Genomic DNA, 12,533 nt, shown 5'->3' on the forward strand with positions numbered 1-12,533 from the left:
TGTTGAGATTGTTGTCCATGCGACGTTGGACAACATTGGCGGAGACCGGAAACGGGGTCAGAGACGCAGCAGCAACATCAATGAGGCGAGATTCACGGTTACGTAAGCGTTCATGAACATCGCTAATGGTCGGTTGAACATCTTTGTCTTCTATTTGATCGATGACCGGTTTGTAATCCTCAGGAAGGCCTTCAAGAATCTTCTCTATTTGATCCTCAAGATCAAGCGGTTTCCCAAGCGCAGCAAGCTCATCAAAACGAATAACAAGGCCACGCACATAAGCATCAATAATCATGTTACCTTTAGTCCATACCTTAATCTGATTTCTGATACCTTGTACATGACCACAGCTTGGTTTAGCAAAGATGGACATAAGAGTTTCCTATACCTCAGCAGCTGTAGTGGCACGAGACACCAACGGTTGAACATTAGCAAACATGACACTAAGCAAAGCACTGTAGAGTAGGCAATCTTGGCGTTTCCAGAAAGCAAAATCTGGATTTGGAACGGTGACAGCATCAGTTGTAACGGTGGAAGACGGAGCAGGGTGAGATCCATCAAGGTAGCCGGCGAGTTCATAGCCGTCAATCAAAGCATGGATCTGGAGGCTCCACATCAAGTAATTGGTGTCATTGAGTTTGGTAACATTAGATGTGTTGACGTTAAAGAGAGGATTGGTAGAGGTCATGATGACTTCACCAGTGGAAGGAGATATGTTGCTGGATGTAGTCATACAGGAGGCGTGGTGTTTAAAATATTTAGGTTTAGGTCAGATCTGGTGTTCTGATACCATATAGAGATTGAAATGATTCTTAATTAATAATAATGAGTTACACATATATATAATACATAGAAGATTAGGATTACAATAATAATTATAAGTAAATCCTTAAACTTATAATGATATACGCATTATCTCTGATACTACTGAGAGATCTAAGTTTAGAACCCTTTACTAGTTATTAAAAAGTAATTGTAGCTATGCGAACTATGATAAAAAGGCACGATACTTTTTATATATGAAACGATTATAAAAGATCATAGCTAATTTTTCTGCTAGCTGTCGCACGTTAGTCTGCTGGCAGCCTGGCAGCCCTAATTTATATATATGAAACAATTCAATAAATTAAAGACCTGATTTTTATATATGAAACAATTATAAAAGACCAGAACTCAGATCCAATTTAAATGAAAGACTGCATCGAGTTTTACTTGTAAACAGCGAATGGACAGAATTTTAATACAAGTGTCTCAAGTTGACAGAAAAACAAAACAATACAAGAAATAAAGCCAGATCGAAAGTAGTAATTTAAGAACAGAACAGATGAAAACACCTTCAACAGTATAGTTGACTTTATTTGTTCGTGTATATATATATATGTGGGATAAGCCGGAAACGAATATCATCACAACCAACAAATCATTCACCTAAAAGAGAAGAGAAAAAACTATCACAATTACAAACGATGGAGCCCATAGGTGGATTTCATGAGGCGGAACTATCTCAGCTGGTATATCATCACACAAAATACCAACCCATACCCAAAACACAAAGCCAAACCTCCTCCGATAAACATAAACCCCAACCTTTTCAACCATTTTTTTATTGCCCTTCTACACGAATTATATATGATTATTCCCACTTTATCTATCCGGTCCGTTATTCCCCCGAATATGTTGAGTCTACAACAAGTAGTGATGACAGTGATGACGCTTATGAAGAACATTCAATACTCCCTTTGTTTTGGTGCAACAACAAAGAATTCAATGTCAATGGTGGGTGTTACATATGCAGCGGCTCAAATTTCGGCACAGACTATTATTTTTGTGACATATGTGATCAAACATACCACAAAGAATGCGTCCAATCTCCATTCAAAATCAAACACCCTCATCACCCTAAACATTCTCTCCAACTTTCATATCTTCGGCCTAATGCTCCTGATATAGAGTGTTTATGTTGTGGAAAAAGAGCAATGGGTCTGGTATATAATTGTACCAGGTGTGATGTTGCAATGCATACAGTCTGTGCGATGAAGTCAATACCCTTCGGTGGATTTCATGAGGTGGAAACTGATGGTAAACAATATCTGGTATATCATCACCCGAAATACCAACCCATACCACAAGCACAAACCCCAGTCTCCTCCTTCGGTGAATTAGTCAACGATGCCCTTTTCGTTTGCCCTGTGTCACGATGTCTAAAAGACGGTAATCAAAACTCTCACCCGCTGACTTCCTCCCCGGAATACATCGTCTCTAAAATAAGAACTTCGCGAAACAGAACAAGAAGTGCGCATCAGAAAATTCATTCAGTACTCCCGTTGTTTTGGTGCAACAATAAAGAGTTTGATGACGATGGTGAATGCGGCATATGCAGCGGAGCAAAGTTTGGCACAGACTATTATTTCTGTGTCGAATGTGATACAATTTTACACAGAGAATGCGTCAAGGCTCCACTTAAAATCAAACACCCTTACCATCCTAAGCATTCTCTCCAACTTTACTATTATCGTCCAACTCAAGATGCAGAGTGTTTATGTTGCGGAAGAGGAGCAAGCGATATGGTATATTATTGTACCAAATGTGATGTTGTTATGCATACAACATGTGCGATGACGTCGATACCCTTCGTTGTAGACCAACCAAAAACCCATGATCATCCCCTCACTCTTTTCCCCAAACAGGCTTCTTTAACTTGCAACGTTTGTGGTCTAATCAGAGAAGGTAAACCAACCTACGTTTGTCTCAAATGCAGCTTTGTTGCTCACAACGACTGTATGTATTCTCCACGTATCATCAAGATATCACGTCATAACCATCGTATCTCCTACACCGCTTCTCTACAATCCCAAGAATGTTATTGTGGAGTTTGTCGTAAAAGTATTGATGGTGATTATGGTTCATATACTTGTGACAAATGTGATGACGACTTTGCTGTTCACGTAAGATGTGCTCTACGGAGAGATGTGTGTGATGGAGTGGAACTCGAAGGTGTACCAGAAGAAGATGATATAACACAAGATGATGAGCCGTTTGAGATGATATCTAAAGGAGTGATACTTCATTTTCTTCATGACCATTATCTTCGGCTCGAGGTTAGCCTAATTTATGACGAAAACAAGCTTTGTCAAGCATGTGTTATGCCTATAATTAAGGAGGAGTTCTATTCTTTTATGGAGTGTGAGTTCTATTCTTGTATGGAGTGTGAGTTCATGCTCCATAAAACATGCGCAAACTCTCCCCGCAGAATACAGCATTTGTTACATCCTCATCCACTTAAATTAATCCCTGAGAGTGAGTATGGTAACCGTGTCTACTATTGCGATGCTTGTTATCGTTATTGTGGTGGCTTTATGTATTTTTGTCCCATAGTGGAATGCGATTTCTGTGTAGATGTACGGTGTGCTGCAATATCGGAGCCGTTTGTCTTTCAAGGTCACGACGATCCCTTGTTCCTAGCTTTAGACCCAGAAGTGAAGCCAATATGTAAGGTCTGCAAATCAGAATGTCGTAAACAATTTAATTGCATCAAATGCGATTTTATTGTTTGTATCAACTGCGCTACCTTACCATACAAAGCAAGGTATAAGCACGACAAACACTTGCTTACATTATTGTGGGGGACAGAGGTGTGTGAAAAAGATTGGTGCGAGGTATGCGAACGTAATCTACAAGATACAAGCACTAAGTTATTCTATTGGTGCAACGACTGCTGCACTACTCTTCACATTGCCTGCTTATTTAATGACGACCTATATGTGAAACCTGGTCAAATTTTGAAAGTGAAAGGGAAGGAGGTCAAAGTTATTGCCAAGAGAAATCTTTCTCGACCACTTTGTGATTCTTGTAAGTATCCTTGTCAGGGCAGAGTACTTACGACAGACAACAACAAAGCGTGTTCTATGAAATGTGTTCGTGATATTGTCACTGAAGATGAGAATCCAGTAAGTTAATTATATAGTTCCATCTCTATTATTAGTGTAATTTTTTTTTCTGTTAAAGATGTAATTTGTTTCTACTCTCATTCATATATCCGACTTTGTGGTTTGTTAAGCTTTGACTCTATTCCCATTGTTTTTATTTATTTTTTCATGATTTGATTAAATTTATTGATATGTGGTTGTCTGGTCAACCTCCATAAAACATGCGCAAAATCTCCACGCAGGATACAACATCCATTACATCCTCATCTACTTACATTGAAGATTGGGGGTAGATATGATATAAATTACTTTCGTTGCGATGCGTGTGATTGTGCTTGTGCGGGATTTGTCTATGAGTGTCGCATAGGAGAATGCGAATTTGATCTAGATATACGATGTGCATCAATTTCCGAGCCGTTTGATTTCAAAGGTCATGAACATTCCGTGTTTCTGGCTTTACACCCCGATGTCAAGCCCGTATGTGAGGTATGCAAATTAGAATGTTTTAAACAATTTAATTGCATCGAATGCGATTTTATTGTTTGTATCAAGTGTGCTACCTTACCATACAAAGCAAGGTATAAACACGACAAACACTTTCTTACATTATTATGGGGGAACGAGGTGTGTGAAAATGATTGGTGCGAGGTATGTGAATGTAATCTAAAAGATACAAGCACTAAGTTATTCTATTGGTGCAACGACTGCTGCACTACTCTTCACATTGCCTGCTTATTTAATGACGACCTATATGCGAAACCTGGTCAAATTTTGAAAGTAAGAGGGAAGGAGGTCAAAGTTATTGCCAAAAGAAATCTTTCTCGACCACTTTGTGATTCTTGTAAGTATCCTTGTCAGGGCAGAATATTTACCACAGACAACTACAAAGCGTGTTCTAAAAAATGTGCTTGTGGTATTGTTGTGTTATTCAATCATTGATTTTAAAATACTCAAGAATAAAACATATTATTTCAAATATATGTGTTTTGATTTTTAGGATTTACAATTCAATATGAATTTATCGTTAAGCTAACCAAACTCAGGCGAGAGATCAGAGAAACTGATGAAAGAGTATTCTCCTCTAATCATCACTTCATCATCATCATCATGAATTCATGACCCATTGATCGGATCACACATTTTGTTTCTCTTCTCGCAATCGAATTTTCAAATCCACGATTACCGATTCTGATTCGAGGTTTCTCCGATTTTGATTTCACCCTCCCAACGGTGATCGGAGAATTTGGCCATGTCGTGGGGATTAGGATGGAAGAGATCATCGGAGAGTTTCCGATTGAGTCTCAGTTACGGATCAACGATCCGATTCAATCACCGTCCGCGTCTCCGTTCGGATCTCCAACTTCGATGTCTTCGTCGTGTTCATCTCCATCCGCTGTGGAGGATCCTGAATTAGGGTTCCGAATTGATTAAGTTTTCTATTGTGATGCCTGTTACCGTTATTGTGGCGACTTTATGTATTCATGGCTGCAATATCTGAGCCATTTGATTTCCAAGGTCATGAACATCCTTTGTTCCTTGCTTTACACCCTGGCGTCAAGCCTGTATGTGAGGTCTGCAAATCAGAATGTTATAAACAATTTAATTGCATCAAATGTGATTTTATTGTTTGTATCAATGTTTTCACGCCGGCCCGGAGGATAGAGGATGTTGATGGAGGCATGGAGCAGAACCATATTGATCATTACAATTACTCTGGAATAGAAGATAATTATAATACATTTACCAAATAAATTTCCTTATTTTTTTCTTAAATAACTTTTTGTAACATTTATAAAATACATCATCATTACATTTTAGTTTTTGCGATCTAAAGATAATTGTATAAATATCATTATAATATTTATTTTATTTAAGGTTTTAAGTTTTTCGAAAATTATATATTTCTTTCTTATCTTTTTTTTTTTTCCTTCCAATAACTTTTATTAATCAGTTGGGTATTACAACATGTACCAAACCAATACAAAACTTCAAAAACAATTTATTACATAAGCAGAAATATGTGTCATATAGTGAAGATAGCAAGCATGAAAAGAGTGAAATTGACGATGCTTCCTTCAGATAAGTCTTACTCGTATGTTCCTTCTTCATAAACCATCCTACTCGAATGTGATATGTATGCCGTACTGGCATTTTTTTGTTGTAACTCCACATCACATAGAAAAAACCCATTGCTTTTGGAAAAAGTTTTGAAATCTTGACAATCCAATACCAATTAGTCCGTATCGTTGTCCTTGTTTTCATCATAAAATTTGGCTTGCTACTAGTGTAATTCCATCCAATTATACATCTCACACCAAAGACGCCATTGAAGATCTTCACGATGAACCACGTCTTCATCGCACGAACAATTACGCCTATGTGCAGAGGAATGAATGGAGACCATAATTTCTTTCCGTAAACGATAGTATCGCGATCATATTCTCCTGGATCTCAAATCCAAAATTGATCTCTCTTTCTCAGAATGGAGAGATCGAAACTAGAGGCATAACCTCTTTGATGAACATAGCGACCCGTTTCGAAGATGAAACGACAAACACCGATAAACGGAAAGGAGCCGACACCATAACCTTTGTGTTGTGGCCAGATTAGTGTCGGAATTATACACCCCCAATGGATTCGAAGGAGAAAGAGAAAATGGAACGATGATATCAAACTCATCGTTAGATTACGAACCCTCTGTTCCCAGAATCCATTAAACCGAAAAGCAGAAGTTGGTCTCGGATCTATCATTCTCTCCAAGATTGATGATGTATGTGTGTTAATGATACACAACCTATACCAAAAGGATGATAAAATCGAGTTCCGTGGAAGGATCGGGGCTAACGAAACGAGAAAGAAGATGACTTGGGATTCTCTAAAGCCCAATATCATTAACGTAATAGTTTTTTTTGTAACATTTTTAATATATTCATCGTTACATTTATTTATCTTGAACTTTATCTGAGATATATTAAATAAAAAAACGGGTCGGATTTTTCAGATGATAACTGCTATTTGCAAAGTCGATCAAAGTTTTTGTAAAATTTATAAGGTTTTATAGAGTATGTTAAAATGTTTTTATTTTTACGTATATATAAGATAGTTATAAGTCTTTTATATTAAGATAGTTTTAAAAAAAATAATAATGTTAAATTATATTCAAAAAAAAATAAATTTTCTTAAAGTTTGTAGAAACTTTTTTAAAAATTATGTAAAAAAAAAGGATTTGTTTGGATTTTAGTACGTTTTAATAATTTAATTAGATTTATAGCCACTTTACTAAACAAAATTTGGAAATCAGTCCGTGTATCACTGTTACACTAATAGAATAAATTATGTAATACAGTTTTGGGTGTGTTGTAGAAATGACCAAAGAGGGCTTTTGTGTTTCTCTCCCCATCCGATCTCTCTCTCTTATCGTCTCTCTTACAAAGCTTAAGTATTTGTTTCTCTGACTTCCTTCTCTCTTGTTTTTTTTCTCCATTGTCTTACTCATTTAGTCACCGAGGAAGCGCTAGACGAAGGTGGCCAATCGTGATTTGGTTTTAGACGATAAATAAAATCAGAAAAATTGAAACCACTTAAAACTTGTTTTGGTTATTGTTATGAATTCTCTGATTATTGGTAGATTTATGTTATTTGGGTTAAAATTACACAAGAAAACAATAGAAAAATGGAAGCAAAACCAAAAATCTGAGTTTAGGAAACGCAGACTTCGGGGTGGCTATTCGGTTTTGGGAAGAAGATGACTTAACGGGAAAATTACTATTTTGCCCCTCTTTGTTTAGAAAAGAAAAGAGAAATATGAACATTGGAATGATCGATAAATTACTATTTCACAATAATATATATTTACATGATTGTTTTTGATAATTCTTTGTAACGCCCAGTTTAATTTATGTCTAAGCCAACTACTGTTAGCTTGAGTTTTAATGGTGGGATTAAGATTTCAACATCTACTTTGTAATTTAGGGAATGTTGCGAGAGAAAAATAGGTGTTTATTAAACAGAGACAAAAAAAGTAAAAAATTATCTTTACCTATTTGTTTAAGGTTTCCAAGCTCAAAAACCTTATCACTATGCTAGATATACAGAAGCCTTAGATGGTTTTAGTTTGTACACATTTATTGTTAGATAGTTTTTAATCTTTTATATGTTTATTGTGGATGGTTTTAATCCATATCAGTTTATTGTTGGATGGTTTTTAGTCCGTACACGTTATTGTTAGATGTTTTAATGTGTACACATTTAATGCTGGATGGTTTTTTATCTGTACATGTTTATTGTTGGATGGTTTTTAGTTTGTACACATTTATTGTTAGATGTTTTAATGTGTACACATTTAATGTTGGATGGTTTTTTATTTGTACACGTTTATTGTTGGATGGTTTGAATCCGTACACGTTTATTGTTGGATGGTTTTTAATCCGTACACGTTTATTGTTGGATGGTTTTTAATCCGTACACGTTTAATGTTGGATGGTTTTTAATCCGTATACGTTTATTGTTGGATGGTTTTTTAATCCGTACACATTTATTGTTGGATTGTTTTTAATCCGCACACGTTTATTGCTAGATGATTTTAATTTGTCCAATACATATACATCTTACTGACTAATGACCATTCTAGAATCTAAACTGAAAAATACGTACCTGGGCTTTTGGAATTTAAGGCTATGAATGGAGATATTTTATTTGCGGAATTGAGATAAGATTTATGAATAACGCACATCCTTCACCAATCACAACAATTGTTATTAATTTGTGGTTTTACAAAAAAAATGAACAAAAAGAGGTGGGTGCGTTTTTTGAGAAGGCAAAATGCCTTGGACCGCTGTAACAACTCAAACATGTTTATTACCCAACGGTCGGAAGAAAACCGCAGTGGATTATTTATATATATATATATATATATTTTATTATTTTGATTATAATTAAAAATAGTGTATAGTTGTTGTTTTATCTCCCACATATATATGTCTATGATTCTATCTAGGCTATATATTCTCCCTCTTCTTTTCCCTCTTAGATCATTGTTATATAAAAATTTGCAATCCAGTTTTTTATATTAAAAACATTAAAAAAAAACAGATAAGAAAAAAAAGATTAATTTGTAATCCAATTTACTTATGTTTAAAGCAGAAATTTTTATTTTGAAGAAAAACATATGTTTAAAATATTTCTGATTAACAACTGAAAATTTTCATATTAACAATATCGCTAATAGTTTTTTCACCAATCAAACATCATTGTGTACCGCTTATTTTGCATAAACCGCACTTATATCGCAAATATTTTTATCCCGCACGTACCGCAGTTGAACCATATCGCTAACAAATGTGATGATTATGCTGTTCACTTAAGATGTGCTCTACGGAAAGATGTGTGGGATGGAGTTGAACTCGAAGGTTTACCAGAAGAAGATGACATAGCACGAGATGCTAAGCCTTACAAGATGATATCGGAAGGAGTGATACTCCATTTTCTTCATGAACATCATCTCCGACTAGAGGTCGACATACTTTACGACGAAAAAAAGCTTTGTGAAGCTTGTGTTATGCCTATCTGTGAAGGTAACTTCTATTCTTGTATGGAGTGTGAGTTCAACCTCCATAAAACATGCGCAAAATCTCCACGCAGGATACAACATCCATTACATCCTCATCTACTTACATTGAAGATTGGGGGTAGATATGATATAAATTACTTTCGTTGCGATGCGTGTGATTGTGATTGTGCTTGTGCGGGATTTGTCTATGAGTGTCGCATAGGAGAATGCGAATTCGATCTAGATATACGATGTGCATCAATTTCCGAGCCGTTTGATTTCAAAGGTGATGAACATTCCGTGTTTCTGGCTTTACACCCCGATGTCAAGCCCGTATATGAGGTATGCAAATTAGAATGTTTTAAACAATTTAATTGCATCGAATGCGATTTTATTGTTTGTATCAAGTGTGATACCTTACCATACAAAGCAAGGTATAAACACGACAAACACTTTCTTACATTATTATGAGGGAACGAGGTGTGTGAAAATGATTGGTGCGAGGTATGTGAATGTAATCTAAAAGATACAAGCACTAAGTTATTCTATTGGTGCAACGGCTGCTGCACTACTCTTCACATTGCCTGCTTATTTAATGACGACCTATATGTGAAACCTGGTCAAATTTTGAAAGTGAAAGGGAAGGAGGTCAAAGTTATTGCCAAGAGAAATCTTTCTCGACCACTTTGTGATTCTTGTAAGTATCCTTGTCAGGGCAGAGTACTTACGACAGACAACAACAAAGCGTGTTCTATGAAATGTGTTCGTGATATTGTCACTGAAGATGAGAATCCAGTAAGTTAATTATATAGTTCCATCTCTATTATTAGTGTAATTTTTTTTTCTGTTAAAGATGTAATTTGTTTCTACTCTCATTCATATATCCGACTTTGTGGTTTGTTAAGCTTTGACTCTATTCCCATTGTTTTTATTTATTTTTTCATGATTTGATTAAATTTATTGATATGTGGTTGTCTGGTTGATCTAGGTTAACCCTATAATATTATTAACCCAATGATCGCACTGTCCGGATTTAAGAACATATGGGGGATAGATACTTCTGTAATGTAAATTATGTAATCTGTAATGCATAACTTTTTAATTATTTCGAAAATACATGTTAATGTAAATTATGTAATCTGTTGTAATGCATACTTTTTTTTCTTCTTCTTCTTTTTTCGTCAAACAAATCATTTTAATTTCAATAATTTTAAATTCACCTTCCAAGGAACGACGACGTTTCGTGACGTTTCGTAGCGTCTCTTAGATTATTTTGTGTATCAGGCGAGAGAGATCAGAGAAAGTGATGAATGAGTATCCTCCTCTGATCATCAATCACTTCTTCATCATCAACCATTGATCGGATCACATTTTGTTTCTCTTCTCACAATCGAATCTTCAAGATCCACGATTACCGATTCTGATTCGAGGTTTCTCCGATTTTGATTTCACCCTCCCAGCGGTGATAGGAGAATTTAGCCATGTCGTGGGGATTAGGATGGAAGAGATTATCGGAGAGTTTCCGGTTGAGTCTCAGTTACTTTTATGGGGGAAAGAGGTGTGTGAAAAAGATTGGTGTGAAGTCTGCCAGCGTAATTTGAGAGACACAAACACAAAATCCTTCTATTGGTGCAACGTTTGCTGCACTACTCTTCATACTACCTGCTTATTTGATGACGACCTTTTTCTGAAACCTGGTCAAATTTGGAAAGTACGAGGGAAGGAGTTCAAGGTTCTTGGCAAAGATAACCTTTCCCGGCCACTTTGTGATTCGTGTAAGTACACTTGTCAGGGCAGAATATTTAAGAAAGACAACAAGAGAGCGTGTTCTATCAAATGTTCTCGTGATATTGTCTTAGTTTCAACTGAAGATGAGAATCCAGTAAGTTAATCATATCGATATCTCCCAATATTAGTGTAATTTTTTTTTCTCTTTTCTTTTGTTTTAAAAGATGTAGAAGAGATCATCGGAGAGTTTCTGTCGCTGATGATCTAAACGACGAAATCTAATCTAACACAGCTACGGCATGCCCATGAACTTCGCTTTTTGAAATACGAAAACTCAGCTAAGACGATTCCACTCGTCCTCGGCGTCTCCATTAGAATATATCCAATCTAGGGCAACAAAACAAAAGGTGGAGAGCAACAAACATTGATTAAGAAAATGTCATATCTTTAATTTTAGCAATTGAGGTATATTATAATGACACTCTCTGTGCTACGTTACGTATACTTGTTTCTTGGATATATATCTCAACTAATTATTTCAAGACAAGCCGTTTTTTTTTTCTTTCCATGTTCTGTTTTTAATGCTCTGTTAGATTAGATTTCTTTTTTAGCTGATCTTGGCTGAAACTCTTGTGAAGTGGCTGACCTAAGACAATTTGTTGGTCTTGTTGAATTATCATTAGAACACATTATTAAACTCGCCTGGCCTCTTATTGATTTCAGATCACTATGGGAGAGAGCTGGTATTATTGTTTTGCTTTCAAGTTATAATTAATAGATCCTATCTTTTAAGCTAGTTATTGGTTAAGACTTATTCATTATTTGATTGAAGTGCAACTTATGTAATGGCACCAAGGCTTTTTAGTAATCCCTTTAGAATCCTTCCAGAAGCTTTATCCTTACTTCAGCTGTAAAAATTGTGTTGCACTGCAGATGAGAATCGAAAATCATATAGGGGTAAGTAGAACACTCATCACGCAATCTGTCTTTTACGTTTCATTCTCTAATTAAGATACTTAAGTTTTTATGCTCAAGTGAGATAGGTTCAATCTTCGGAAACTAGCTAACTTCATAATTCAAAACCCCAAGATAGAAAAAAGAAAACTAAATCTTACATTTTACAGTATGAACATAATATTTAACAGAAAAAAACGTGAATTTAAACATTAAACGTGTTGCAAAGAAAATACATAAATATTTACTTTCAAAACAATAACTAGTTATTGGTTAGGACACATTTTCAGAAAATGTCTCATAACATATAATTTTCTCTTCTTAATTAATAAATGTTTCATAATTACAGAAATTATTGTTAGAGTGGATCGATCGTC

General features: G+C 35.6%; 2 protein-coding genes and 1 pseudogene across 2 annotated transcripts; all 3 read left to right on the top strand.

Annotated features, from left to right (window-relative positions):
- Positions 1 to 1,406: 1,406 nt before the first annotated feature.
- Positions 1,407 to 4,060, top strand: LOC104703784 (uncharacterized). Its single transcript, XM_019227294.2, has one exon. The coding sequence runs from the start codon at positions 1,467 to 1,469 to the stop codon at positions 3,954 to 3,956; it is 2,490 nt and encodes an 829-aa protein (XP_019082839.1). The 5' UTR covers positions 1,407 to 1,466; the 3' UTR covers positions 3,957 to 4,060.
- Positions 4,061 to 4,145: 85 nt separating this feature from the next.
- Positions 4,146 to 5,947, top strand: LOC147941974 (uncharacterized; the record flags this gene model as incomplete). The annotated part of the gene is made up of 1 exon (XM_087458703.1): positions 4,146 to 5,947. A coding segment is annotated over one exon (720 nt), but the record flags the coding sequence as incomplete, so codon positions are not given.
- On the top strand, positions 5,408 to 10,382 carry LOC147941975 (uncharacterized; annotated as a pseudogene).
- The last annotated feature ends 2,151 nt before the right edge of the window (positions 10,383 to 12,533 follow it).

This window comes from Camelina sativa, chromosome 7 (genome assembly GCF_030686135.1).
Source record: "Camelina sativa cultivar CO46 ecotype springtype chromosome 7, ASM3068613v1".
Classification (NCBI taxonomy): Eukaryota; Viridiplantae; Streptophyta; class Magnoliopsida; order Brassicales; family Brassicaceae; genus Camelina; species Camelina sativa.

Coding starts and splice junctions, on each gene's coding strand:
- LOC104703784 (XM_019227294.2), top strand. CDS start 1,467: ATGGAGCCCATAGGTGGATTTCATGAGGCGGAACTATCTCAGCTGGTA.